Source organism: Chenopodium album, chromosome 9, assembly GCF_948465745.1.
Source record: "Chenopodium album chromosome 9, dcCheAlbu1.1, whole genome shotgun sequence".
In the NCBI taxonomy this organism is placed as follows: Eukaryota; Viridiplantae; Streptophyta; class Magnoliopsida; order Caryophyllales; family Amaranthaceae; genus Chenopodium; species Chenopodium album.
Window position 1 is genome coordinate 2,182,927 of NC_137842.1, and position 25,671 is coordinate 2,208,597.

The following is a 25,671-nucleotide window of genomic DNA, read 5'->3' on the forward strand; positions in this document are numbered from 1 at the left end:
AACACAGAAATTGTTGCCACAAATTATGGAAACTGTTATGATTTCTTGACTCCCAAAAAAAAAAAAGAAAAAAGAAAAAAAAACATTAAACTCATGGAAAGAAGGAATTTTGATATTTGAATAGAAAATCAGAATAACAAAAATGATTCTTGCCGTGTTAATCACAAACCCTCAAGCCAACATCTTAGTTGAAAGGTACTCTCTTTTACCTCCCCCTCTTAAAATTAATGTATTTAATTCAAATTTGTATTTTTTTCCATATAATTTAATTTGTCTGCATAACTAATTGCATCAAGGCATATGTAAAGCCCTGTTTCATCCGGAATTATTTAATTGTCACGTTACTAAATCAAATTACGCTATCAATGACATTACATTACTAGCAACGAGAGTATTAATTCTGGATGAATGGAGTAATTAGTTATTTTAATATTTGAAATGCTAATTTACGCAAGAATATCTGTATTGGTAGATTCAATGGGGTGCCATCAGAGGAGCGGTTGCATTGGCGTTCTTTCTTAACCAAGCTTGGCCAAACTAACCTTAAGGGTGCCAAACATGAAGAACATTTCATTGCACACCACAAGTTTGTATTTTCGACATTGCTCGTAAATTGTTAACAGTTATTAACTGTCTTTGTTCTCATGATGGAATGATCATAACTAGTTGTTTAAGAGTCCTGTCTTTCATGTTTTAGTTTTCGATTTTGACTTATGATCACTTGAGCACTTGTTGTAATCATTCGTATCTTTCTGCCTATTTTCAGATCAGTGTATATTGTTTATACATTGTTCGGAGATGTGAGCATCTACGCTGTTGGCAAGGACGAATATGATGAACTTACACGTAAGCATTCACCAAGCCAAGCTTCCTACTGTCTTTGTGATATATACATGTATGTGGTTAGAGATTACAATCAACCTGCATTCATTCTAAAAGCTAACTCTCTATTTCTCTGAAGTGTCCGAAGTTATCCGTGCTATTACAACATCTATCAAGGATGCCTGTGGAAAACCTCCATCTGAGAGCCGTTTTTTGGACAAGTATGGAAGAATATGTTTGTACCTTGACGAGATCTTCTGGAAGGTAGTATTCATGTGTTTCCTTTGAAGCAAACTTAACTTTTATTTTCCTTTCACTTAGTTCGCAAGCCAATGCAATCGGACACTAGTATGGTGTTATGTGTGTGTGTTTGGCTCTTTCCTTAATGTTGCTGTAAGATTTGGGTTCAGACGGGTTCAAAATGGAATTCATACTCTTTACTATTGTCAGCAAGTAATTTGCCTTATCTTTTTTCAGGGAGTGTTGGAAAATAATGATAACGACAGAATAAAGAGGCTAGCCAGGCTGAAGCCTCCTACAGAACTATGAATACAGAAGGAAAGAAAAGCTTAGTCGGATTCTGCAGTTCTTTTTTTCTTTTGCCATCTGAACTCTACACAATAGTGGACAGATAAATCAGAGGGGGTGTGCTTTTCTGTTGTTTTCAATACAGTTTTATTGCTAGTCTATTTGATACAGTTTAGCTACAAGTCTAAAATTACGTCTCTGTCATTACTGCTAGAATTTCCCGAATCCCTGTAAACACGCTGTCTTAATATGTGGCATGTATATGCTGAAAAATATTCATCTTAGGGCTTAGGAGGCGATCATTAGACTAAAATTGCAAAGCTAATTAATATAGCAGAAGCACATATATACTACTACAGCAATAATTGCTTTAGTGCTTCATAGTTCATGCAGGGTATTGAATCAACTTTATGCAGTCTTGCTGAAATTAGTTTATGAAAGAAGCTACAATATGCGTATAGCTTAAAGGCGCACACTTTGTATGACAAAGCCATAATTTACTGTAAATATGTTTTAACATACATGAAAAATGCACTCTGGCAAACAATTACAACAAAAACCAACAAGGAAGAAATCCTGTTCTGGAAATCAATTCTAAAAAATCATGAATAGAAAAATCATATCTAAAAGTTGGAATGCATCAAAAAGAAGTAAAAAAAAAAGTGGTATGACATAGTATGATATTTCACCAGAAAAGCTCACAAGATAGTAAGATATATAGCTTCAATGTTCTATACCTGGCAATCAAGAACATCCTTTTCTGTTTTTCTCTTGATTTGATTTAGCTATTCCGATCCTGCTTCCAAACACCGCCTCTGAAACCAACTCCCTCTATTGGGAAAGATGTCAATTCGGGAGACCAACAAGCATGCACGGTGCTCAAGGATGGCATCACTCTCTGAATCATCTCCCACTTCAAATTCAAATGAGAGAGTGAATCCAACTTCAAGCCCTTGATTTTCCAAGTAGTCTCATCATTTCCCCAGAAACTTTTGTTCAACTGTGCTAGGTTCCCTCCACACATTGAAAGATACCGTAACATAGGCAGAGAAGCCGGGTTAAGCCAACGTGGGCTGATTTTTCCTGGGTAAAATTTAAGAGACAGCTCATGTAGCTGCATTGGTGGGCAAATTTTCTCAAGTTTTGATATGAGTTTATCACTCTCAAAACTGTTGAAACAACTTATTGTCAAAATCTGCATCTCTTTTAAGCCAGTCAAGGCATCAGTCTCACCGTCATCAATTTCATCAGCTCGAGTCAGTTGCAGTTCCAGTATCCTTAGCTGACTTAAGCTTCTTAACTCGGAGAATCTGGAACCTCCGCCTTCCACCCTAGCTGGCTTAAATCCTAACAGAACTTGAAGATTTGAAAGCTTCTCCAAGCCTCTTGGCAGAAATTCTAGGGACCCACAATGACTTACATCCAGCACCAGTAAGTTCTCGAAAGTCATGACAAAAGGAGGCAGAGATCTTAGACTTTGACAGTAACTTAAATCCAATATCTGAAGGTTATGGAGTTTCTCTAATGTTAGAGGAACTTGAGTCAATGGGTGGGTATTGTTTAAGTTAAAGCATGTCAAGTGCTTTAGATTTCCAATCTTGTCAAGTAGGGAAGCAAGAGACACTCCAAAGATAGATTTTGACAGATCCAACACTCGCAGATACTTAAAATCACAGAACTTGTTCCCAACACATGAAGCAATTTTGTTCACTTCACCACTTTTGGAGGTGGATATTAATGCCCGCAATTTTTTGCTCGTTACCATTTCCTTTTCCTTAATGTCAGTGGTAAGTCCCAGATGGCGGCGATGAGCAGCACTTAATCCTGAAAAAGATTCATCCTTAGCAATCTGGATTACCAGATCTCGGACCATATCATGAACTTTACATGTGGATATCTTCCCATTGTATTCCCACTCAACTACTTCAACCAAGCATCTATTTGTTAAGCCAGAGAAGCAATCTTCACTAGCTTCAGTCGCTAGCCTACCATTTCTCACAGGCACAAACCCCTCACCAATCCACCATCGGACTAACTGATCTTTACTTATTTCACAGTCCTCAGGATATATGGACAGGGAGAGTAGGCAGGACTTCAAGTATGATGGGAGCTCATCATAGCTACATTGCAACGAAGCCATAACAGAGTTGTCTTCAAGATCAGTCAATTCCTCCCGGAAGTGATCAGCAATCCTCCTCCACTCACGATAGTATGGTGGCTTACAAAGCATCATTCCTCCAACTGCCTTGATTGCTAGTGGAAGGCCTTTGCATTTAGAAACAATCTCCTTTCCAACACATTCAAGCTCAGTCGACGTACAAGTACCATGATGTTCTGCAAATGCCACATTGCAGAAGAGTGACCAGCTGTGGCCCTCGCTGAGGACTTTGGGTTGATGGATTCTTGCTTCCTGCACTCCCATTTTTCTTGCAACATTCTCGATTCTAGTAGTCACAATAATACAGCCCCCAATTCCTTTTGGCAACCCTGCAAAAATCCTCGTCCACCATGAAGTATCCTCACACCAAACATCATCCAACACAATCAAAAACCTTTTGCCTAAAAGGTATTGGTTAATCCTCTTTAGTAAGTCACCTCGATCATCCCCAACATTAACATCACCGAGGTTTCTCAAGATGCTCCTCATGATCTGGTCTTCATAAAACTTCTGTGATACAGAGACCCAAATTCTCTTCTCAAAATGAAGTTCAACTTCTTTCTCATTAAATACTGTCTGAGCAACAGTGGTTTTCCCCAATCCCCCCATACCTACAACTCCAATGGATAGTATGCCACTGTTATCGACCTGAAATAACCAATCTTTGAGTTTTTTTGTATCACCTTCTAATCCAACCACCTGAGTATGATCATAAATGGGAGAACTCCATCTCGGTGGTCCATCTTCCTGTGCATTACCATGAATAGACTGAGAAAGCGGACCCAAAAAAGTTAAGATATTCTTTCTGATGCTAGTAATTTTTTCACTAATTTCCCCCAGCCTCTTTCCCATTTGGTATTTTGATGGAACCTTTATCGGGGAAAATCCATGAAGTTTTCCTGAGCTATCTGACAAAAGCTGGCATTCTGCAAGTATGTCTTCAACTTCGTAGACCAGCTCTCGCAAATCAGCTAGAGTGCATTTCAGAACCTCGTTTTTTCTTTTGAGCCTCTCTGCATCCTTGAAGAAGCTTTTCATGTATTGGAGATCAGTTTGCACCTTCTGAAACTGATCCCTGTAACCAAGTAGAACATTACCTTCCTTGACAAGGACTTTGAAGAGACTTTCCAAACATACACTGACAACTGCATCCACCATATTTCACTTCTCTCCTGAATAAAAAAACAATGACATCTAAGATTTGCGAGTCACAAAGCAAAAAGAGAAAAAGAGCATTCACAACTTAACAATATAAGAATTCCAATTGATCATGTGATCTTTATGCAAAGATGGAAAAAAAGAGCCCCGGAAAAGGGAAAGAAAAGAAAAGCATACAGTTCAGTATTCCCTTTTGCAGATTATGTTACTTGGACTCGGGTACTAGTATAAGACACGGATATGTTACAAGTTGCAAAAATTATCATGCACCCGTGTGTACATTTTTTCTTGTTCAATTGCTCGCTAGGAGGCTAGGAGCTATACAGTTATACACTTATTTGGACTCGGGTACTAGTATAAGAGATGGGTATGTTGCAAAATCTATCATGCACCCGTGTCTACTTTTTATTATTGCTCAATGTATGACCTTCGGGTGTACAAAATGAGGCTATGTGGGTTTATGTCCAAGTGTCAAACTCGATTACTTTTGGGGGAAATACCTATGTTTAAAGACAAGTGTAAGTGCTCAACTAACTATCCATACCCATGTCGGAGTGTCAAAGATCCGGCAAGAATCTAAGTAACATAGCCCAACATATGTGCAATTGGTAAGAAACATCACAATTATACCCACACAGAGAGGAAAGCAGAAAAATACAGAACATATCCATGAATCCATGATAAATTAATAATCAATACTTGTAATTCTAAACATTTAAAGTTTAGATTGAAATGGGATTTGATCAATTTCTCTTAATTCTTCAGCAATTTTAACTAATGTGATACAATATAGCAATTAAATAAGAAGGGTGAATTAGATTAGTATAAAATCAACAAAACAAGATTTTTTTCTGCTAAATTGACAACCATCTAACTTAACAAAAAAACCCATTAATGTGCTGCAAAAATTAAAATAAATAAACAGTTAATGATGAGAGAGAGAAAGAGCTTACAGTAAAGAGGAGAGCTTGCAGTTAGATGATGAATTTGAAGATGATGGTGAGTTGAAATGGTATAGTGAATGAGTTTAATAATTGATAAAGGTGGGTCATTGACTTGGACATTTCAATGCGTTGACTGATGCACTAATACCATTCAATCAACAATTCATCCATTTGATTTTCCTGTATCAATCTTGCAATGATTAAAAATCGGGTCAGGCCGGGCCGGGCCTTAACATAATTTCTCGTGTCCAAATCCGCAAAAAAGTAGCAGATTTGTCGCATCAAACAGGGCTTTTTTATATAGTTTCTTTCTATAAAAAGTTTGTTTTCATATTAAGTATATTTTGTGTCTATATAAACCTTCAACTCATCTTGCCAAAAAAATAAGTTACAAAGTTTTTATATGACTCATATTTTTTCTATATTATTAATTCATCTTCGAGGCTGTGGAGGATTTTTATACAAATATGATTTCCTGTTATATGAAATTCAAAAATCCTTATAAACGTGGACGGGTAAATAACTTTTCTTGTAAGCTTTATTTGTACACAACATACTAGAATCAAACTTAAAATTTGGAACACTCATATGGGCCTAAAACAACTCGCTTTTACACCCCTCACTTTAATTTTAAAGTAAGGTTAAGACATAAAGCCAATTGAATTTTGTTAACTATAAACAATAAACATAGCCATAAGGTTGATAAGGAGTCTTAAATTGCATCAATCCCTCTCTTACAAAAATTTGCCATTTGAAATTTGTTTCCAAAGACGAGAACCAAATCACTGTCACATAAAAACTAAAAGAAAACAAAGGAACTATTGAAAACTACGACATAATACTAAAATTTGTTATATACACCTGAGTATACCGTACACCCAGGATCATTTACTTATTTGATCAACAAATGAGTAAATATTTGTTGATTAAAGGAGCAAAAAGCAACTTTTTGGTGCAACAGGCCATATCGTGCGATAAGGGGTTACTCGGTCAGAGGTTACTTGAGGGGTTCACTCAGTCAAGGGTTACTTGAGGGGTTACTCGATCAAGGGTTATTTGGTCAAGGGTTACTCGAGTAATTCGATTACTAGGTAAGGGGTTACTTGAGTGTTCAGTCAGGGGTAACTTAAGGAGTTCGGTCAAAGGTTACTCGGTCAGGGGTTACTTGAGGGTTCAATTGGGGTACTCAGTTAGGGGTTACCTGAGGAGTTACTCGTTTAGAGTAACCCATGACCGAGAAACTCGAGTAACCCCTGACCGAGCAACTCGAGTTACCCCTAATAAAAAAACTCGAGCAATCACGCAGCTCAAGTCTCCCCTGACTGAGTAACCCCTATTGCAAAGTACAACAGACCATATGCAAAAAAATTGAAAAATTTGCTCATTTAATCAACAGATTATATTAGTGTGTGGCCCGGGCGATGTCCTAAATTGCTAGTTTGTACGGAGTACTTTTTTAGTTTGCTAATCAAGTCCGATTTTCTTTTTTTTTTTTTTTTTTTTTTTTTTTTGGCAAAGGGACTTTTTTTTACTTAATGTCATGATAATCATCTTGAAATTCATCATAAGTTAAAAAAAGATTTGTAACCAGAACCATATTCAATATATGATGTGCTATGAAATATTTATATACATTAAAAAACTATTGACTATTAGAAAAATTATAATTATTATATTTCATCAATTTGAAAAATGATACAGAGTTTTTAAACTTCAGAATTTATGTTATAAGCATTTTTAGTTGTGTTACTCATTACATAATGAAAACAACTTGTATAATTATCTTATCTAAGTTAACTACTACCTCCGTTAACTATTATGTGCAACAAAGGGGTATTATTTATGAGACATAAAATATTCCTTTGTTGCACATAATAATTGACGGAGGTAGTATAATTTTATTGGAAAAAAAAAAAACACAATAAACAAATGGCTAAGATGCTAAGATTTGTAACTAAGGACTTGTTGGTCTTAACAAATCTTGCTATAAACATTATTAAGATGTCAAACCTAATACATGTGAAGTTGACCTGTCTTATAGTGACACGTGGCACATATTATTCACATGTCATGTTTACAGGAATTAAAAAGTGACATGTGGACCATAATCAATTTTAAGAAAGCTTTTTAATATATAAAAAAATAATACGGAATATAATTATAATAATAATAAAGCATAGATGAGCAATTGTATGGTATATCAAGATGTACAGAACAAGTTCTCGATAATACAGATTACAGAATGTATGGGAATACACTCATACAGTATCATATACCCCCTAAAAAAGGCGCGTCCAAATGTTAACTGTCTAACAGACGCTCAAGGCTCAACCTTGAGTCCTTGAACATTGTTCCCGCCCAAAATTCAAAAATTTTATTTTTATTCGTTTCAAAATTTTCGGATTTACAAAATTGAAGATTATTTTCGCGCTGAACAACAATCAATCATCAGATGCTGCGAACTTTTCCAAATTTGAAGCCTTTATTACTGTCAGTTCTCTTTTTTATTGCATCCCAATTCTAATTTTGTTTTCCTCAATTGGGTATTTCTTTCAAACCCTAACCCTAATTTTTAATTTTAATTGTACCCTCTAATTTCAGCTGTTTCAGGCAGCAGGCAATTGCAAGGCGATCATTGATTCAGTATAACAGTGTTAAATTTCAGTTGAATTGTTCAATTTTTGCTACAAAAATGGAGAATGATTCTTCCAAGAAAATTGAAGTTTCTGCCCTAAACCCCAATTTACAATCAAGAGGTGCTTTGGTTGTATTAGAAGGGTTAGATCGAAGTGGAAAGAGCTCTCAGTGTAGTCAGCTTCTCTCTCACTTGCAAAGTATTGGGTGTTCTGCTGAGTTATGGCGGTTTCCGGATCGAAATACTGCTGTTGGGCAGATGATTTCTGCTTATCTTTCCAATCAATCTAATTTGGATGATCATACTATTCATCTTTTGTTCAGTGCTAATCGTTGGGAGAAAAGGTTGCTTCTTTTTTCTTTTTATGATTGTTTTTTTATATATAATTTGTGAGTTGCATACCATGTGTTTGATGTTATGTTTAGCTGAATCTAATTCCTTACTATGTTGTTATTTATTGGTTGATTTGGGTAATTCGTTCTCGGTTATATTACACTCGGAAGATTATAGTTGGAATTATGATAGAATACTTTTAAAAAACTGTCTCTATTCCCCTGAGATTGTAAAAATATATTCAAGCATATTGGGACAGTTCAGAATACGATTTAAAGTTGTAAACTTTACTTCTTCATGAATCTGTTTTTTTGGTGATATTAGTTGTTGACTTTGTCATATAAAATTGCAGATCCATGATGGAAGAAAAGTTGAAATCTGGGACTACTCTCATTATAGATCGTTATTCATACTCCGGTGTGGCTTTCTCATCTGCCAAAGGCCTTGATTTTGATTGGTGTAAGGTAAAATGTTGTTACCACAATCTCCGTTCAAGTGACTGTTAAATCTTCTATAAAATTGGTTATTAACTTTTCATCATCCCATGACTTGTGAAAGAATAAGGATTATAAATACTGTTTCCGAAAGGATTAACTGTTTTGGTTTGGTAACAATGGCATTCTATGAACTTATGAAGCACTTTGTATAGAGAGAATGACTGATATAAGGAAGTAATACAATTACACAATTATTGAAAACCTATCTTCAATTGAGCTGTTGATTGAAAACCTATCTTCAATTGAGCTGTTGAGCGAGTGTATTTTATGTTGACTAATTGCTTTGAAGATTCCAACTCTTTGTAATTAACCAGTTGACTCAGGCATATCTCTATTTAGTTGCAATATGACCATATTTCTCTTCTCTTTGTGCAGGCACCAGAGATAGGATTGCTGGCTCCAGACATGGTCTTATACCTTGATATATCACCAGAGGTATACCTTCATTCAAAAGCAAGCTTTGGAATTTTGATATTGTTTGCAAAAACATAGGTTGTTGAATAGCCATGATAGGAATTTTGCCTTTAGTTTCACGAATAAGAATTTATGGGGAGTAACCATTTATTTTGTAAGATCTAAGACATGGCTGTTAAACCAAACCTTAGTTTTTTCAAAGCTTACATCAGACTGTACAATTTTAATGCACTATTACTTTCCATCTTTATCATGGTCCTTAGTTGGAAGAAGGTTATATAATTTACTACTAATTAGTAATATATTTGAAAAAAAAATAAAAATCAAGGCGCATCTTATTGTTATATCTGTAAATGCAAGTCATATTCCACCAAATCTTAAAAATTCAGATCAAAGCATATCCTAGTATCTTTTTTTATAAATGCAGAAAGCTGCAGAAAGAGGTGGTTATGGTGATGAAAGATACGAGCGTCTTGATTTTCAAGGGAAGGTCAGAGAAAAATACCAGGCTCTTCATGATGCCTCATGGAAGGTAATTTTCTATTCATGATTCCTTAAAAACTTATAGCTTGCAATGTTTATTTTTGCGATTTTGGTAAGGCTGTAAGGTTAATAGTTTTGACAGTGGTGACTTTATCTTGCATAGTGTCATTATAGTGATGCCTGCAATATTATGTAGTGCAGGTTATACTAATTTTCTTTTACTTAAACATGTTCCAGTTTCTTTCAAACATAGTTTTCTGAAAGTAATTATTGTCAGAAAATAATTGTTAACATGTTTAGCAGCTTCCTCTTCTTTCTCTATCTGTCCAAAATTTTCTTCTTGTACGAGTGTTCTTTTTATTTTTGTAAATTACGTTTTTTAACTAGATTCTGTGAGATAGTTGCTGTTTCATCAAATTCCGTAATAATGCCATCTAGATTTTCATACGATGCTGAATGATAACAGATGGTTGATGCCTGCTTGCCAATGGAAGAAGTCCAGAAGAAGCTCAGAGAATATGTGCTTGAGTGTGTGGCGGCCTGCAAAAATGGAAAGGCTCTTTCTCACCTCTGGTCACAATAGGCAAGCTGCCATATGCCTCTTGCTCGCTTGGGCAAAATTGTATACTATAGTCAGTACTCAGTAGTTACCACGTTTTGAACTCTAGGTTGAGCTGTTGAGGTACTTCTACCTTTAAGTTTAAGTCTAGAAGTTGGAGTTGTATTATACTTTGCTTAAGGTAAATTTGCTTTAATTTCCTGTAATTGCTAGTGACATGGTCTTAACTTTTGCAAAACCAATAGTAAATGGGTATATTGTAAACAAAAAGTCCTTTGTGAAGTTAATTTTTAGATGACTTGGCCAAGTGTGACGGTCTAAGAGTGACTAAGCATGTTGTATACAATACATCCGTTGTATACAAGACCTATCATTTAAAACGCGCGTAAAATTATACTTTATTCCACATATTTACTTTGTACGTTGTTTTTCCCAATATGCTGATGAGGGGGACCATCCATTTTCTCACCTTTCCTAGGTTAACATTGGTAATTTGAGATGCAGGTTAGGGATTTTGGCCATTTTGCTTAGACTAAAACTATCCTAAGAATTTGGTTAAGACTTTGCTTAGACATGCGTCATGGGAAGATCATTTACAAGATGCAAATTACACCTTGTGTATACCTTTTATTTTATTTTTTTTGGTTGTTCCACCTGGTTCACCCTTTTTGGCTAGTCCGAATTCGGGGATCAGTTTTGGGTAAAACTTTGTCTGGTCGTATAATCGAGCTAATAATGTGAACTAAATTTAGATAAAGTTTAGCTATATAGATTTGAACTATCAACTTATATCTCACTTTGTGTGCTCAAATATTAACCAAAGTAATTTATGAAACTAATACAAATAACGGATTTTAGTCAAAGTTTCTCATTGCATTTGTACTCCCCCTAACTATATCTCAAATCCATTCTTTCTTTAGAAAGGGATTCATTCATAAGTTTGTAAAAATAAATGGTTAAGAAGTAACTCCATTTCAAAGGAAATCCATTTCTTGGAAAAATTTTCCCTCCATATGAAAATAAAATCAAACGTGCCTCTCACCATGTTCTTGCATGTGTTCGTCGAATTTTGTGTGTTGGTATGCGTCAAACATGAATACACTAGGTGGCTACTTTACTCGGCATGTCTACTTCTCATAATATCACCTATACAATCTATTGAGAAAACTTGTACTTTCTCCTAAAATATTGACTCACAATTTTAATACTTCGAAGTAAAGTGTTAAATGAACAAAAAGAGTGTCACAATATTTCCACGTATGACTTTCACACTTATAAGGCATTCATAAACAAATGGACCAAAATAACCTTTAAGTGCAAGCTATGTGGGACTAATTTCTGATGGCAGAATAGTCCATCTACATAAGTTAGCAGTCATATTTCTCAAATTCAGTACTTAAGATGCTTCCCTCAACAAAAGCATGGTAAATTAAGAAACCACTCTCTCAACTTTGCTTATACTTAGACAACTTAGTACTTTGTATGGACATTCATAGGAAGTGAGAAGGAGAGACAAACACTTGGAATCAAGAAGCCGATCAATTTTTCTGAGGATAGCAATGTCTTCCACAGGTAAGGTCTTCTTTCTTTTTCATATGTATGATCTTATTCTTAAAGCTTGATTGAATAGATTGTATGTAATAACATATGAATAATCATACTGTGAACCAAATTGTTATAATAAACTCACTGTAGGTACGCGTATAATAATATTGAAGACTCGCGCTAGAATGATGCATGATCATTGCTAATTAGGCAGCTTACAAAAACTTCTTAAAGAAGTACATAATTTTAATAACAAATGTTGTGTTTTCTATCTACTAAACAACACTCTATTTTTTTTAACATACATGATACACTGGTTCAATATTTCTTGTGAAATTGTATGACATTTTGTTGGTCGCGGAAGGAAAGATCCATCTATGATTTATTTGCAAACACAGAGTTTTTGTTCTGGTCTTGATTTAATCTGTTGTCTTTTTAATGTAGTTTGATTGTGTACTTTCTATATTCTTAGTCGATCACATACTATATTTTGATCAAACAATTGCAGGTAAACATGAGCCCCCCATTTTCAAGAATAAGCTGCAAGAATACACTCAAAAACGAGCTCTGCCATTCCCATCATATCGAACAGCCAACGAGGGATTTCAGCACGCACCAATGTTCAGGTCAACTGTGTTTGTTGAAGGAGTGGAGTATACATCTAAGCAGACATTTCGCCGTCTCAAAGAAGCTGAACAAGATGCAGCAAAACTTGCTTATGAGTGTATTTTATGCAATGAACAGCAGCTTGATGCCAAGCCCCTGCTTCATGAGGTGTGTTATAAGCAAATCCTTAGACACTAGCCCTTAATATTTTATATGATTGAAAAGGAGATGAAGGTTTTGTTTTTTGGTCAGTAACATAGTATTGCGATTTGCGAATGTGAAAATCGTTTTCATAAGCTATCTAATCTAGTAAATGTTGGGCAAACCATCTACGAAGGACCCTGCCTTAAGACACCGTAAGTCCAATCTTTATCAACTTCACTAGTTTACTATCAATGTAATGAACTAGCTGCTGCATAATGCCTTGTTTTTTACATGCCGCCAAATCCAATTCAAAAGTAGGCAAGTAGCTGCAACAATAGGATGCCTTCTTGCTTGTGTTACCATATAGTTTCTGCTTATCCATCTCAAAACATGGGGTAAAGGCCGATTTCTTGCAGACACTCCTAACCAACTCATGATGTAGTTATCAGCAATTCAGCAATCATCAATATACATAATCTGTATTATGGTCGAAGCCTTCCTAAAAGTAAGACTTAGCTAGGTCTAGAATACTTCTAATGCCTACTTATATGCAACCATATCAAGACACTTCAGTAATTGCAGATTTGTTTCCATACTTGATTTAATGTGTCCATGATTTGATGATGTATTTAGTACGCTAGCAAAGATACTAGTAGCTCCAAATTGTCTTAACTTTGTCTTCCTTGAATAACCTTCTCTCATTCTTTTGTAGGATCCAAAATCTAGCAAGTCAATGCTGTACGAATATGCATGCAAACATCAGTTAGATATGCCTGCGTACAAGACTCAGTCTTCGGAAGGAGAAGGACAGCTACCTATTTATGTCTCCACGGTGACAGTGGCTGGTAATAACTTCACTGGAAAAGGAGGACAAAGCAAGAAAGACTCAGAACAGCTTGCTGCACAAGCTGCAGTGCAGTGGCTTCAAGGTTTTTATATATGTACCATTACTTCTATGTTAATTTTTAGGGGTTGAGTTGTGTATATTTTGCATTTTAAATGTGTCCATTACAGTAGCAGCTCCCTGCATACTTACAATGAATCGATTCAGATACTGTCTTATGCTTTATACTTCTTCAGGGCTGAGATAACATTACACGAAAAGTAATACCTTACACTAAGTTTCTAAGTTGATCACTGTTTTAAGCCTTCACTCCCTTCCCACTTATAGGAACTAACTCTGGAGCTATTCTCAACCAAATGGCGAGCTTAAAGCGAAAACACTATAGTGCACTTAAAACAGTCAAGTTCACAGGTAGTAACCTAAAGAAGCCAAGGAACACTAATGTCAAAGGTAAGATCATTAACAGCTTGTTTCTTCAAAAGCTTAAAGTACTTCAAAAATGAAAAAAAAAAACTCCCAAATGCAATTCTTCTGGATTATGTGCAGGTCCTGGGGATGTCTCAGAGTCGAAAAGTGGTACCACGGTAAGAATTTTTATTCAAGGCTGTATTGAACACTGCAGTACTTTGTATTTACTTCCTATTTTCTCCTCAAAGACAATAAATATGGTTGGGGGGAGGTCATAACTGTCTTCTGGCTTGAGATATAATAATCTTTGTCGGGTAATTCTTCAATCTCTTAGAGCAATAAAGATAACTGGCTGAAGTTATATACAGTTTCTTTTGTATATGTTCAGTAAGAAAGACTTTCCTGTTTATAATTTGTTGTTGTTCATTACTTGCAGCACTTAACATCAGCTCCTCACTATTCTACTGCTGTAACACAGCAGCGTAGCAGCTTTAAACAGCGTTCAGCAGGGCGCAGTTGATTTGGGAACAGGAAATATGCTTTTATGTATATAAAGCTAGGTTAGATATGTTTAATTTACTACCTAGCTTTTCAAAATTATGATAATGCCAATAACATTGAGCGTTACAAATTGACATATCCTTAGACAGCATTCTGCAAACACTTGAATCTGGGGCAAAAGAAACATCATAGCACAGAAAATAGCTGCACTTTTGCTTAGTTCGGGTCTTGGTAGAAGGTTGAGGGCATGCACAAGCATTTCAGATAACCAATTTGGTTTTATGCCTGGGAGATCTACTATGGAGGCAATCCATTTGATAAGACAAATGATGGAGTTTTATAGGGTAAAGAAGAAAGATCTTCATATGGTCTTTATTGATTTAGAGAAGGCATATGACAAGGTGCCAAGAGAGATACTTTGGTGGGCAATGTTGAAGAAAGGTATCCCACGAAGGTATGTAGACCTAGTTAAGGATATGTATCGGGATGTGTCAACAAATGTGAGGACATGCGGAGGGTTGACAAAAGATTTCCCTATTACAATCGGATTGCATCAAGGGTCTGCATTAAGCCCTTTTCTTTTTGCAACGGTTCTAGATGAATTAACTAGACCAATTCAAGATGAGGTTCCATGGTGTATGCTGTTCGCAGATGATATCGTTTTGGTGGATGAGACTAAGGATGGGGTTAATGTCAAGTTGGAGCAATGGAGGCAAAGGTTGGAATCTAGAGGGTTTAAGCTAAGTCGGAGTAAGACTGAATATTTGGTATGTCGTTTTGGCACTCAGAGGGGGACAAGCAATGAAGTGGTGAGTTTGGATGGAAAGGATTTGACCATGAGTGAATGTTTTAAGTACCTAGGGTCGATCATCCAGAAGAATGGTGACATTGATCAAGACGTGACCCACAGGATTAAGTCAGGGTGGCTTAAATGGAGAGCGGCCACGGGAGTGTTATGCGACCGCAGCATTCCCTTAAAGTTGAAGGGAAAATTCTACAGGACTGCCATAAGACCAGTGTTGCTCTATGGTACAGAATGTTGGGCTTCTAAGAAAGAGCATATTAAAAAGATGGAGGTTACGGAAATGCGCATGTTAAGGTGGATGTGTGGAAACACTTTAAGAGATAGAATCAGAAATGAGGTTATTCGCAAGAAAGTAGGTGTGGCGGGCATTGTAGATAAATTAAGGGAAAATCGTCTGCGTTGGTTTGGACATGTAAGACGGAGACCCGAGGGTGCACCGGTGCGAAGAGTGGAAGAGTGGGACCATGGAGGGATTAAACGAGCAAGAGGGAGACCAAAGATGACTTGGTTGGAAGGAGTGAGGAAGGATATGAAGTGCATGGATTTACGTGAGGATGAAGTTTTGGATCGTAAGGGATGGAGGAGAAAGATTTATGTTGATGACTACACGGAATAATCAAATTTGGTTCATGTTAGCCGACCCCACTTTTGGGATTAAGGCTTTGATTGATTGATTGATTGATAGTTTTCTGGCTTAATCAGGGCTACGTAGTACGTACTATGTGCTTGAACTACAATGTCTCTAAGAGAAGACACTTATCACAAAGATCTTTTTTATATATAATCCACCTTCAGATTACTATGAATATATAATACGAGTATTGTCTATTTTATCTTATTTTGTTCTATTTTCAGTTCATTAAAGACATACAAATTCAATTGTCGATCTCTTCTTCAAGGGACGATACTCCTAGTTCTAACTGAGCATCTCTTCATTTTTGTACCATTAATTAGTTACTGTTCACATTTTTCGCCTGTGTAAATTTTTGTTGATTTTAGTAAGTCTACACACAGTATTACATTATCTAGATGAAGAAATGAAATTATTTACAATGATGAGATAGTAACATAAGCATGGGTTAAGGGAAATTAAGTAACATAAGCATGAGTTCAGGGAAAATCTGAGGGCAATTTCTCGACGAACAATGGGAAAGTTTTATCATTCCATCGCAACATGAAAGTCGGAAACTAAGTTGTGCAGTGAAATGAAAAAAACTAAAGTAAAGAGTGAGGATGAGCACAATTTATGCTTAGACCAAACCTCTCCCAAATGTTCTATCATGTATAATAATGTGTATATAAACTGGGTTATCAAGGTACAGTTCTTATAATCAGCTCACCATACCACACACTATAATAAGGAACAACAAGACTGTAAAGTGTAAACAGATGTACAGATCAGATAGAAAAAAATGGTTAAAATTGGATTGAACCTGGTTTCATATATATGAATATATGATACATGCTTGCATATACATGACTATAATTTACATAGTTTGAATTACACAAGCCAGATTAATACAAGTATAAATTTATAAAAGTTAACACACTGTACCTTTGTGGCTTCGTACAACACAGTTCGTGTAAAAAAATTTGTTACTCGTTTTCAGAAAGCAAAATGAAGAGCACATCGTCTGTAATTGATCCCAACTCCATAGCTCTTTCTAGTGCAGTCAGTCCTCCCCAATCCTTAATAAGTCTTCTAGCACCTCTGAAGCCAAAAAGGTATGAAAAAAGTTATATTAACAGAACAACGATAAAGGTTTGACTGGAAAAAAATAATTCTTATATCTGGAACTAGAATTAATTGTGTCACTCAAAAGTTCTGGACGAGGTTGAGGAATGTATAAATTTCTGGAAATGGAAATTAGAGGTACCAACGATTCAAGTTGAAATCATAAGGTACGGTTGGAATAAGTACTATTTACAGAATTAAAGATATCTCATATAAAGCAATAATATTTCTTAAAGTAGATATGTTTTATGATTGAATTTCCTTATAATCAGATTTTGATTTTGAAAACATTTTGACACAGTTTTTTCAGAAAAGATGACAGAAGGTTTCAACCACCACTAAGGCACTAACTACCCATACGATCCTGATCATTCACCCCTACTACACAGTAAACACCTCCCTTCTCTCAGCAACCCCAAAACCCCTAGCAATCCCCAGTCAATCAACCACTGACGATCCATCCACCACAACCTCCATCACCAAATGACGCGAACCAACACCTGCTAACCTCAAAGCTGCCCTTTCTCTCTTCTCTGAAAAGGCGACTAGCTAGCCTTTTCTGCATCTTATTCCTCTCTTTTCTCCAGTGGTTGAGATTTGACCCTTTGTCCCCATGGTGTTTGAATTTGGTGTAAACTTCAGATACATAACCTGTCTGGACAAATTTGACTATGCTAGGTCGAATCATGCCTAGGATTTGCAGTTGAGAGTGGTTTATTTCTGAGAAGATAAATGTTGTTTTTAATTTGGGGCTAGGGTTGAGGTGAAAACTAGAATAAAGGTTTTGCTGAGAAAAAACAAAAATCATATTTTTGGTACTAGAATACTAATGTCACTTGAAAGTTTTCAAATAGATAAAGTTGAAAGTCTAGAAAAGAAAAATAGAGATACCAAAGATCCTAGTTCATATCATAAGTTAATCTTCATTTTGAATATTTCCTTTGTCCAATTTAAGTAGTATTGTAGGAACTAGGAAGTCTAATAAAGTATATACGTAGTAATAATTCTTAAACTCGAAACGGTTTATGATAAATTTTTCTTGTCACTAGTACGTAATTTAAGTGGACAGAAACAACATGGCTAATATAAAGATTTTCTTTTTAGTAAGTATTATGTTAATTCATTAAGGGTTCGGGACATAATGACAACTAAGTTCAGACTGAGGGAATATTTGAAAAGGGAACCTTCATCAAGTGGATCAATAGCCTAGCAATAGTCAATAAATTATAGCAGAATAGAAAATTAAACAGGAAAAAGGAGCAAGTTTACAGTGAGAACAAAGACATGAGGTCTATATCTGTAAGATGTATCCTTTTGGCATAACTGCAGGAATTTCTAGGTAATTTTGTTTACCTTCTTAGAAGATACTTTGCCAACTCATCATTCTTTCTTGCAATGCAGTGGTGCAAAGGAGTCCTTCCATGAAAGTCACGCATATTAACATCAGCACCAGATTGCAGCAAAAGTTCAATCATAACAGTATTGCCAACATGGCATGCCAAGTGTAACAATGAACAACCACGTAGACATCTTTCAGGTTCACCACCCCTTAACCTTGGGCATGTAGCTGGATCCAACTTGTGACCATCTTTGCCCAACTCTTCTTCCAATCTACTCAAATCAGCAGAGTGTATTTCATCATAAGTTGTATTTAAGACACTGGCATCTGATACAGCAATCAGTCGATAAGCTTCACGCAGGTTACTAGTTCTTACTGCTTCCCACAGAGCACTGGCTCGTGAACCGATGACTGAATCAGTTGCATTCAGGCTAAGTAGTTTCTTTTCTGCATACTGAAACCAGGGCAAATAAGTCATATTAGAATGTCATTGGAGAACAGTAACCTGGATGGTATTGCATCAAGGCAAGAAGATATCATATATTACCTTCAACTGGACATACTTTTCCTTCTTGCTGAAAGAATCATTCGAAGATGGTTTCACAATGGACGTAACAGAACTATCTGATTCTTCTTTTCTGCATTGCAGGTTTATACCAAAATCAGATAAGCATGAAATGGAAATGGCACATTGGGAATCAAAGAAAAAGGCAGAAACTGATTTTCTTAGTTAAATTTATCTTAAAGAACTTAATTTTAAACTAGGCTCATCATTTCTTCAACTTAAAAAAATTTCACTGTAAAAAGATGAATAAATACTTTGTGAATAAATTTACTTCGACCATATACTTGGACTAGATTGATAATAATTTATGAAGGCAAGTACTGAATTCTCAAAGCAGGTCATATAGTAAGTGAGATTTCCAGACAGAAACTAGAATCATAAGGATGGCAGCATCAAGCAACTAATTTGTAGGTAGCAACTGACAAACAATTTAAATGCGCGTGTGTGGGTGTGTTCATAACAAAAGCATGTTTAAAGTTTCAGGTTATAATTGTTTACCTCCCATCAACAGACAGTTGTTCCTCCCACACAGAGTTGCAGTAAGCATTACCAAGTGCTTGAAATAATTCCAACACTGTTGGCTCCCAAACCTTGACATCCAACGTTATAGATCGAACCTACAATAGGAATGAAAGAAGTGACATTGACTTTGTCCATGCTGGACTAGATGGACCAAAATAAAATAATTCAACTAATATTAAATGTTGCATGATGTTTTGCAGTTGTACCCAAGGGACTCAATCAGATGCCTAATAATGCGAAATAATCCCCCCCCCCCCCCAAAGAGATTCCAATCAGATGCCTATGCTTTGTTAAGTGGCACAGCACTTTGATAAGTTATTAAACAAAGGGATTATCCAACCAAACAAGAGCATGGCTTTTGTCTCAGCATCCTTGAACAAAGGAAACTCTTCCAGAAGGAAGGGGTAGCTGATGTACAACAAAAGAAATGCCAAACTGCAAGAGAAAGCACATGAATTACACACACCCTCTCTCCCTTAATTCCCGTGAAAAACGAGAAATGCACACTATATAATGTTGCGGAGGAGTACATATCAGGGGCTGTTACAGAATAATAGGGACCTACAAATTATGATTGATTATAAGCATGCTGTCATGCTTGTCAGTAAAACCCTCTAATCAGATCCTGGTCTTACCTTGCAGAAGTGGCCCAGAAATTCATAATGGTAAGGATAGGGAGAAGGGTAGTACGACTAGTAACTAGTAAGAAGAACCCTGGTAAATATCTCTATTCAACTCTACCAGAAACCTATTATATTGAATCATAATGTTGAGGCTTGAGAGAATTTTGAGAGTTGTAGAAAGCAAGATAAGGAAAATAAATCTCAAGCCAAATACTCTCAGAATAAAGTTCAAAGTAAATGCTTTAATAATTGTCATTTTACACTTGATAATTAGCATAAAGTTAATGTTAGAGGAAAAGCAAGAATTCAAATTACCTTTGAGATGTGAACACCAAGATTGCGATGGGCACCTGAGCATTCGATACACATCAAGATGCCAAGATTCAATGAGGCCCAATCAGGCTCAGGAGCGCTGCATTCTGCACACTGATTATTTCCAGGAATTTGCTGAAGGAGTCGAGAGACACCAATTGTGAGCTTCTCCGTATCATTGCTCAAATTTCGACTATGTGAGATAGGGGTATTTGACATAGCTTCACTCGCAATACATGAGCTATGATTTTCAACAACTGGAGCAAATGGCTCCTGAAGGTTATTGTTACACTGTTAGCATTTAAAAAAGAGTTAACAAATGACTTGTGAGTTGTAATTAGCAGCAAGCTGAGTAACCTGTTCTAAGTGAGAATTCAAAAGTGAAGTAATAACTCCAGTGATTTTGTTGACCCACTCCATTCTATCCGCCTCAGTTTCAGCCTGCAAATACTATAAATTACAAACGTGGACAAAAAGAATAAACCAGAGGTACTGTGCCTTTAATTATGGTCATGCACTCTACTAACGCGGAAAGAAATGGTGGCTGTGATATAGATTACAAACATAAACCATAAGCACAAATAAGAGGTACCCCATATATCATAGTAACCATTTCTTTCCCTGTTAGTATACTATTGATCAATAGGGCTCATAAATTTGATGTTCATACTCTACAGACAGAAGTTCTCAAACACTTCAAAACCAAATACAAAGTAGAAAAGAATGGATTCCTTTAATGTTAGCTTTTGGTATCTATTTACAGTCAAATAAAAAACTCATAGAAATCATGATAACTTTGTAGAATCACTGAAATATTATACATACCATTACCAGTTCTGACTGGTTGCAAAAGAATTATTCACAGAACTGACAAGGGACCATAATATTTTAAAATAATGAATGATTCTCCAAAGATAGACAAAGGTAAAATTTGAGAAAGCAAAAATGTGGGATATGTAACCAATATACATCTCATGCAATTTACAATGTAATTATGTAAGTCCATCGTATTACGGAGTAGCATAGAAAAACCATATGCAAAAATAATTGTCATGATCCCCGCACAAAGCTAAAGGGAGAGGGCGGGGGCACAAAAAGACAAGGAGAAGTGAAGTATATGTATAGAGGTAATACCGTAATAGTACATAAGCAACAAAGCATCTCTTAATTGAGTTTGAACTTTGATAACAACCATCAAATTATTATAAGCAAAAGTATTCATTGCCTATTGACAAAAAATTACAGGCATCACTACTAGAAAAGATTGCACCTTTGATCCATTATGGATATAACAATGGAAGTGGCAGGGAATAGTCATAACTAATGCCCATAAGTACAAAATAATATGAACTGAATAAATGGAGCTTGATTATACAGAATACAACAACAACAAAGCCTTAGTACCAAAATGAATTGGGGTCAGCTAACATAAATTGTCATAAGGAATTGTACAATATACAGAAACGGACATAACAAAACCATCATTTAAAAGAGTTTGGAAAAAGGTGAGTAAATGAAAGAGCATTTAAGAAAAATTAAGGGATATTGCTTGGATATTCCATTAAATAGTTTCTAAAACTTATCAATTTTAGAAAAGGTACCTGCAATGTGTATGTTTTTGATGGCGAAATTACTCGAAAGCAAAGACGGAGATCTCTGTCCTCTGCATCAATCTTAATTGTTGATGTACGAAGATCAACAGTACGACAGCCAAGGCTATCTTCAGTCCAAGATGGCGTCCTATTATGCTTTGACCGAAATCTCCCAAACACACTGTTACTTTGCTCTCCAACAGAAGTAGATTGGTTTGAATGAGGACCCTGAAGAAGTTTAGAAATAAGAACCTCCGAAACACTACCCGGCATAGGTTGAAAACTAGCAAATAGCAATAAAAGCATATGTATAAATTGCACTAGAAGGACACATGTCATACTGTCAATAAAGATCATCCTTTTACCATTAACTGAAATTAAGTTTCTTTTGCTAAATCTAGCATCAAGTCCTTTTCAAGATTTCAATGATTTTGTACTCTTATGCTCCTGGTCCAATATTAAGTTCTCTTTGATTGTCAGGGGGACAACCAAGAAAAAGGTCATCCAGGCATGGAAATGTTGGGAATCAATAACACTTGAGCTAACTTATCTTTTTATTTTAAGTTTAAAAAAAAAAAAAAAAAAAAAAAAGGGGGACAGATTTCTGAATCAAGAAAAATATCCAGACAACCAGTCCAACACTGCCTTTACAAAATCCAAAATTAAACATCCTTGTAATAGATGATCGACACCAGGATGGAAACAACACACAAACAACAGAAATACCAACATATCTAAACAAAACTATTTATGTGGAAAAATCCGGTGGGGGGGGGGGGGGGGGGGTTATAAACATTTTCAGATCACAGGCAGTGTAGGTAGATCAGATTATGTAAAACTATTTTAACAAACCAACTAGTATCCTAAAAGTTCTTGAAGTGTACTTTTCTATGATTGCCCATCTCTCTCTCCCTCCATTGGCCCAATCCTGCTCTCTCTTCCCTCTCATTCTTCCACTCATTCACTCATTTCTTCCTCCTCTGAATCTCTCTACTTACCTCCCTTACCCATACCTCCTTCCCCTGCTCTATCCCACTCTTGCTGTAATGCTATCTCTTTAACCTCCCCCTGATCTTCTTCCCACTCTCATTCCCTCCATTTTCTTCCTCTTACCCACTTCCCCATCCCCCTTTTTCTTCATGCACAAATCATCTTTTTTCTCTCTCCCTATTATTTATCACCCACTTCTCCTTAACTTCTGTACTTCTACCCCTCTCCCTCTCTCTCAGTGTAAATACAGCATGCTCTCCCAAACTCTCTCTATCTTTCTCTTTCTTTAGAGTTCACTTCACTGAAATATTATCTCTGAGCAATGAAAAGAGTCAAAATTCCACATATTACACATTCAAGAAAAATGCTTAGTACATAAGAGTACCCAAAGATGCTATATAAAAAGAAGCACAAGACATAATGCAAAAAACAACTCATGAATAGGGTAATTAATGACCTTTATCTTGGGGAACTATAAGAAAGTTTGACAGCTGGCAAAGATCAGAAATTGACTTCATGTTCTATTGATGAATTCGAATTGCTTGATAATTAATAAATTTTCTTCATAAAGCCAACCACCAGTGAAATATACGTAGTATGTCTTTCACCTATTTTTAGATGCAATGTTTTGCATTTGACACTATTCAAACACCCTCTTATTTATCTTTGGTCATCTATAATCAAGAGAAAAACAGTCATATGGGATCTTGTTGGAGTGTTGGACTCGTCTCAATTTATACTCTCAAAATATCAACTTCTTATAATTTTCTACTAATTGGCAATTAGAGATAGTAACTATTTAACTTGTGCATTGTCCAGCATGAAAAAAAGAAGTGCTGCATCTATAAATAAACAAAGGAAGAACTTCGTACCACTGGTTTTGGCCCCTTGGTTCTATGATAATATAATGTTCCACGACTGTCAAGCACAAAGAATCGCCTCTTCCAATTTGCCCTCAAGCTTGAAGATCGTTTTAGGAGGTAACCTTGCTTGATGGTTTGGACCTGTTGCAAATACAAACCCATAAGAAAAAGGATCTAGTGGAATCAAAACATGTTACGTACGACCACTTGTTAACAGCATAATACCTCCAAGAACTAGGGACATACAAGGAGGAAAGATGATTTAATACAAGAAATAAACATTAGAGATTGAACGCTACCATCCCATTAGTATTAGACTGCATAATTGCCTCTATATCTTTGCATGAGGAACCCATACCGACAGGGCGAGTAGGCCGAGTACTGTCAATGCTTGTTGAGGCTTCTGTGTTACTTGTTACACGTAAGTTGTCTAATTGCACTTGAGTCCTGAACTCCTGCATTCTTCTAGCAAGTTTGTCTTGCTCGGCATTTGCAACCTCTTTTGACTGCTGTGCATATGTTAATACCTACAGCAACATTAGAATTTATGAGTGTAAAGCAATGCAAATAGCGCCAGACCAATTATAAACAACTAAACAAGGAATCCTATAAAAATTGAGCAAGGAGACACCCATTATTTCTCTAGAAATTGACTAAAAACTATGTCAAACAAACTCAAATAAGGACATTGGATATGGTACACATCTGTGTATCTGACTTGTCAAGGCTCACATCTAACAAATAGGGACTCCATCTTATGTTTGGAGTTTGGACATGAGAGCCGGGGCATGTCATTATTCAAATGTAAAGAAGAAAAATAGATATGTTCATGCAGATACTATCCAAACAATATACATTTTGAATACTCACACCCTAGAAGATCAATGAAAATGTCAGGAAGAGATATTTGATTTCATACCTGATGTATCAAGGGCTCCATTTGACTTAATAATTCATATCCCTGAAATCATTGTATGTCCTTCAGTTTTCACAGTCATAATCATTCATATTGCTTCAAAGCAAGAAAAGTTCACACTATTTACCAGCTTGAAATATTTAAGGTGAGCATCCATGATTGCGCTGAAAGACTCTAAAAACTCATATTTCTTTTTTGATTCAACATTCATGAGAGAATTCACCTGGAATGCTTAACTGGCAGAGGTCAAAAAATGTCCAGAAACAAAGGGAAAGGGTTGAAGAGAGAAAAACAAAAAATAACAGTATTATTCAACATACCAGACTGAATCGATTTCTCTCAAATGCTGATTTGGAGTTGTGTAGGTCCTGCAAATAATTAATAAAATTCACTCAAAACTGGCAATCAGGCAAAAGCTCTATTATGAAGTTGTCCAAGAGATGGGACAGTCCCCTGACCCAAACTATAAGCATAGCTTAATTCTCCTTGAATATACCAAAATTTAATCCAGCCCCAACACTTAGGAAGCTAGACAAAAGAAGCATCTCCTCTATGATATCCTAAAATCCTTATCGAGAACCAGCATGATTGATATGGATTATAAACCACAAATTAACCAGACAAATCATTATTTACTCAACTCCAAATACCACTTAGTTCACAGAAGAATCCCAGCTGAGGACCCTTAATTTATGACATTGTCAATTGGAGGTGATAGCTTGTTTCAAGAGCTTTCCAACAGTTGGTCATATGCCCAATTCCGACAAGAAATGAGAAAGTTATGGCTGTTTTACGAAGAATTGGCGATGCTGGAAATTTGCTGACAAGGT

At 36.0% G+C, this 25,671-nt stretch overlaps 3 protein-coding genes, 1 long non-coding RNA gene and 1 pseudogene across 5 annotated transcripts in view; 3 read left to right on the forward strand and 2 right to left on the reverse strand.

Moving 5' to 3' along the window:
- The first annotated feature begins 773 nt into the window (after nt 1-773).
- Nucleotides 774-1,384, forward strand: LOC145559364 (uncharacterized). Its single transcript, XR_014092699.1, has 3 exons — nt 774-846; nt 962-1,086; nt 1,300-1,384. It is a non-coding gene; the product is annotated as an uncharacterized LOC145559364 (long non-coding RNA).
- A 442-nt stretch (nt 1,385-1,826) lies between these two features.
- LOC145559365 (disease resistance RPP13-like protein 4 pseudogene) lies at nt 1,827-5,757 on the reverse strand (annotated as a pseudogene). Its single transcript, XR_014092700.1, has 2 exons — nt 5,620-5,757; nt 1,827-4,680 (listed from the first exon to the last, which is right to left on the reverse strand). The product of XR_014092700.1 is annotated as a disease resistance RPP13-like protein 4 pseudogene (transcript).
- A 2,146-nt stretch (nt 5,758-7,903) lies between these two features.
- Nucleotides 7,904-10,941, forward strand: LOC145559366 (thymidylate kinase-like). The gene is made up of 6 exons (XM_081620789.1): nt 7,904-8,100; nt 8,212-8,589; nt 8,931-9,042; nt 9,451-9,510; nt 9,917-10,021; nt 10,439-10,941. The coding sequence occupies exons 1-6, from the start codon at nt 8,063-8,065 to the stop codon at nt 10,553-10,555; spliced, it is 810 nt and encodes a 269-aa protein (XP_081476915.1). The 5' UTR covers nt 7,904-8,062; the 3' UTR covers nt 10,556-10,941.
- Nucleotides 10,942-12,090: 1,149 nt separating this feature from the next.
- Nucleotides 12,091-14,384, forward strand: LOC145559271 (double-stranded RNA-binding protein 4-like). Its single transcript, XM_081620701.1, has 4 exons — nt 12,091-12,103; nt 12,585-12,850; nt 13,539-13,755; nt 13,998-14,384. The coding sequence occupies exons 1-4, from the start codon at nt 12,091-12,093 to the stop codon at nt 14,171-14,173; spliced, it is 672 nt and encodes a 223-aa protein (XP_081476827.1). The 3' UTR covers nt 14,174-14,384.
- Nucleotides 14,385-16,787: 2,403 nt separating this feature from the next.
- LOC145558231 (ADP-ribosylation factor GTPase-activating protein AGD4-like) overlaps nt 16,788-25,671 on the reverse strand; it is a 28,139-nt gene continuing 19,255 nt past the window's right edge. The window contains exons 8-19 of the mRNA XM_081619389.1: nt 25,162-25,209; nt 24,969-25,064; nt 24,845-24,886; nt 24,225-24,452; nt 23,935-24,066; nt 22,082-22,300; nt 20,838-20,921; nt 20,484-20,753; nt 19,522-19,640; nt 19,006-19,096; nt 18,473-18,912; nt 16,788-17,095 (exon numbers count right to left, since the gene is read on the reverse strand). Of these exons, the coding sequence (XP_081475515.1) occupies nt 16,981-17,095; nt 18,473-18,912; nt 19,006-19,096; nt 19,522-19,640; nt 20,484-20,753; nt 20,838-20,921; nt 22,082-22,300; nt 23,935-24,066; nt 24,225-24,452; nt 24,845-24,886; nt 24,969-25,064; nt 25,162-25,209 (1,884 nt within the window). The 3' untranslated portion in view covers nt 16,788-16,980. The remainder of the gene's footprint in view (nt 17,096-18,472; nt 18,913-19,005; nt 19,097-19,521; nt 19,641-20,483; nt 20,754-20,837; nt 20,922-22,081; nt 22,301-23,934; nt 24,067-24,224; nt 24,453-24,844; nt 24,887-24,968; nt 25,065-25,161; nt 25,210-25,671) is intronic.

What these genes read in the sequence shown, in the direction of transcription:
- LOC145559366 (XM_081620789.1), top strand. Translation starts at nt 8,063, where the DNA reads ATGCTGCGAACTTTTCCAAATTTGAAGCCTTTATTACT. An exon ending in ACCTTGATATATCACCAGAG is followed by an intron (nt 9,511 to 9,916) that starts GTATACCTTCAT and finishes TTATAAATGCAG; the next exon opens with AAAGCTGCAGAAAGAGGTGG. An exon ending in TTCATGATGCCTCATGGAAG is followed by an intron (nt 10,022 to 10,438) that starts GTAATTTTCTAT and finishes GAATGATAACAG; the next exon opens with ATGGTTGATGCCTGCTTGCC.
- LOC145559271 (XM_081620701.1), top strand. An exon ending in CCAAGCCCCTGCTTCATGAG is followed by an intron (nt 12,851 to 13,538) that starts GTGTGTTATAAG and finishes ATTCTTTTGTAG; the next exon opens with GATCCAAAATCTAGCAAGTC. An exon ending in TGCAGTGCAGTGGCTTCAAG is followed by an intron (nt 13,756 to 13,997) that starts GTTTTTATATAT and finishes TCCCACTTATAG; the next exon opens with GAACTAACTCTGGAGCTATT.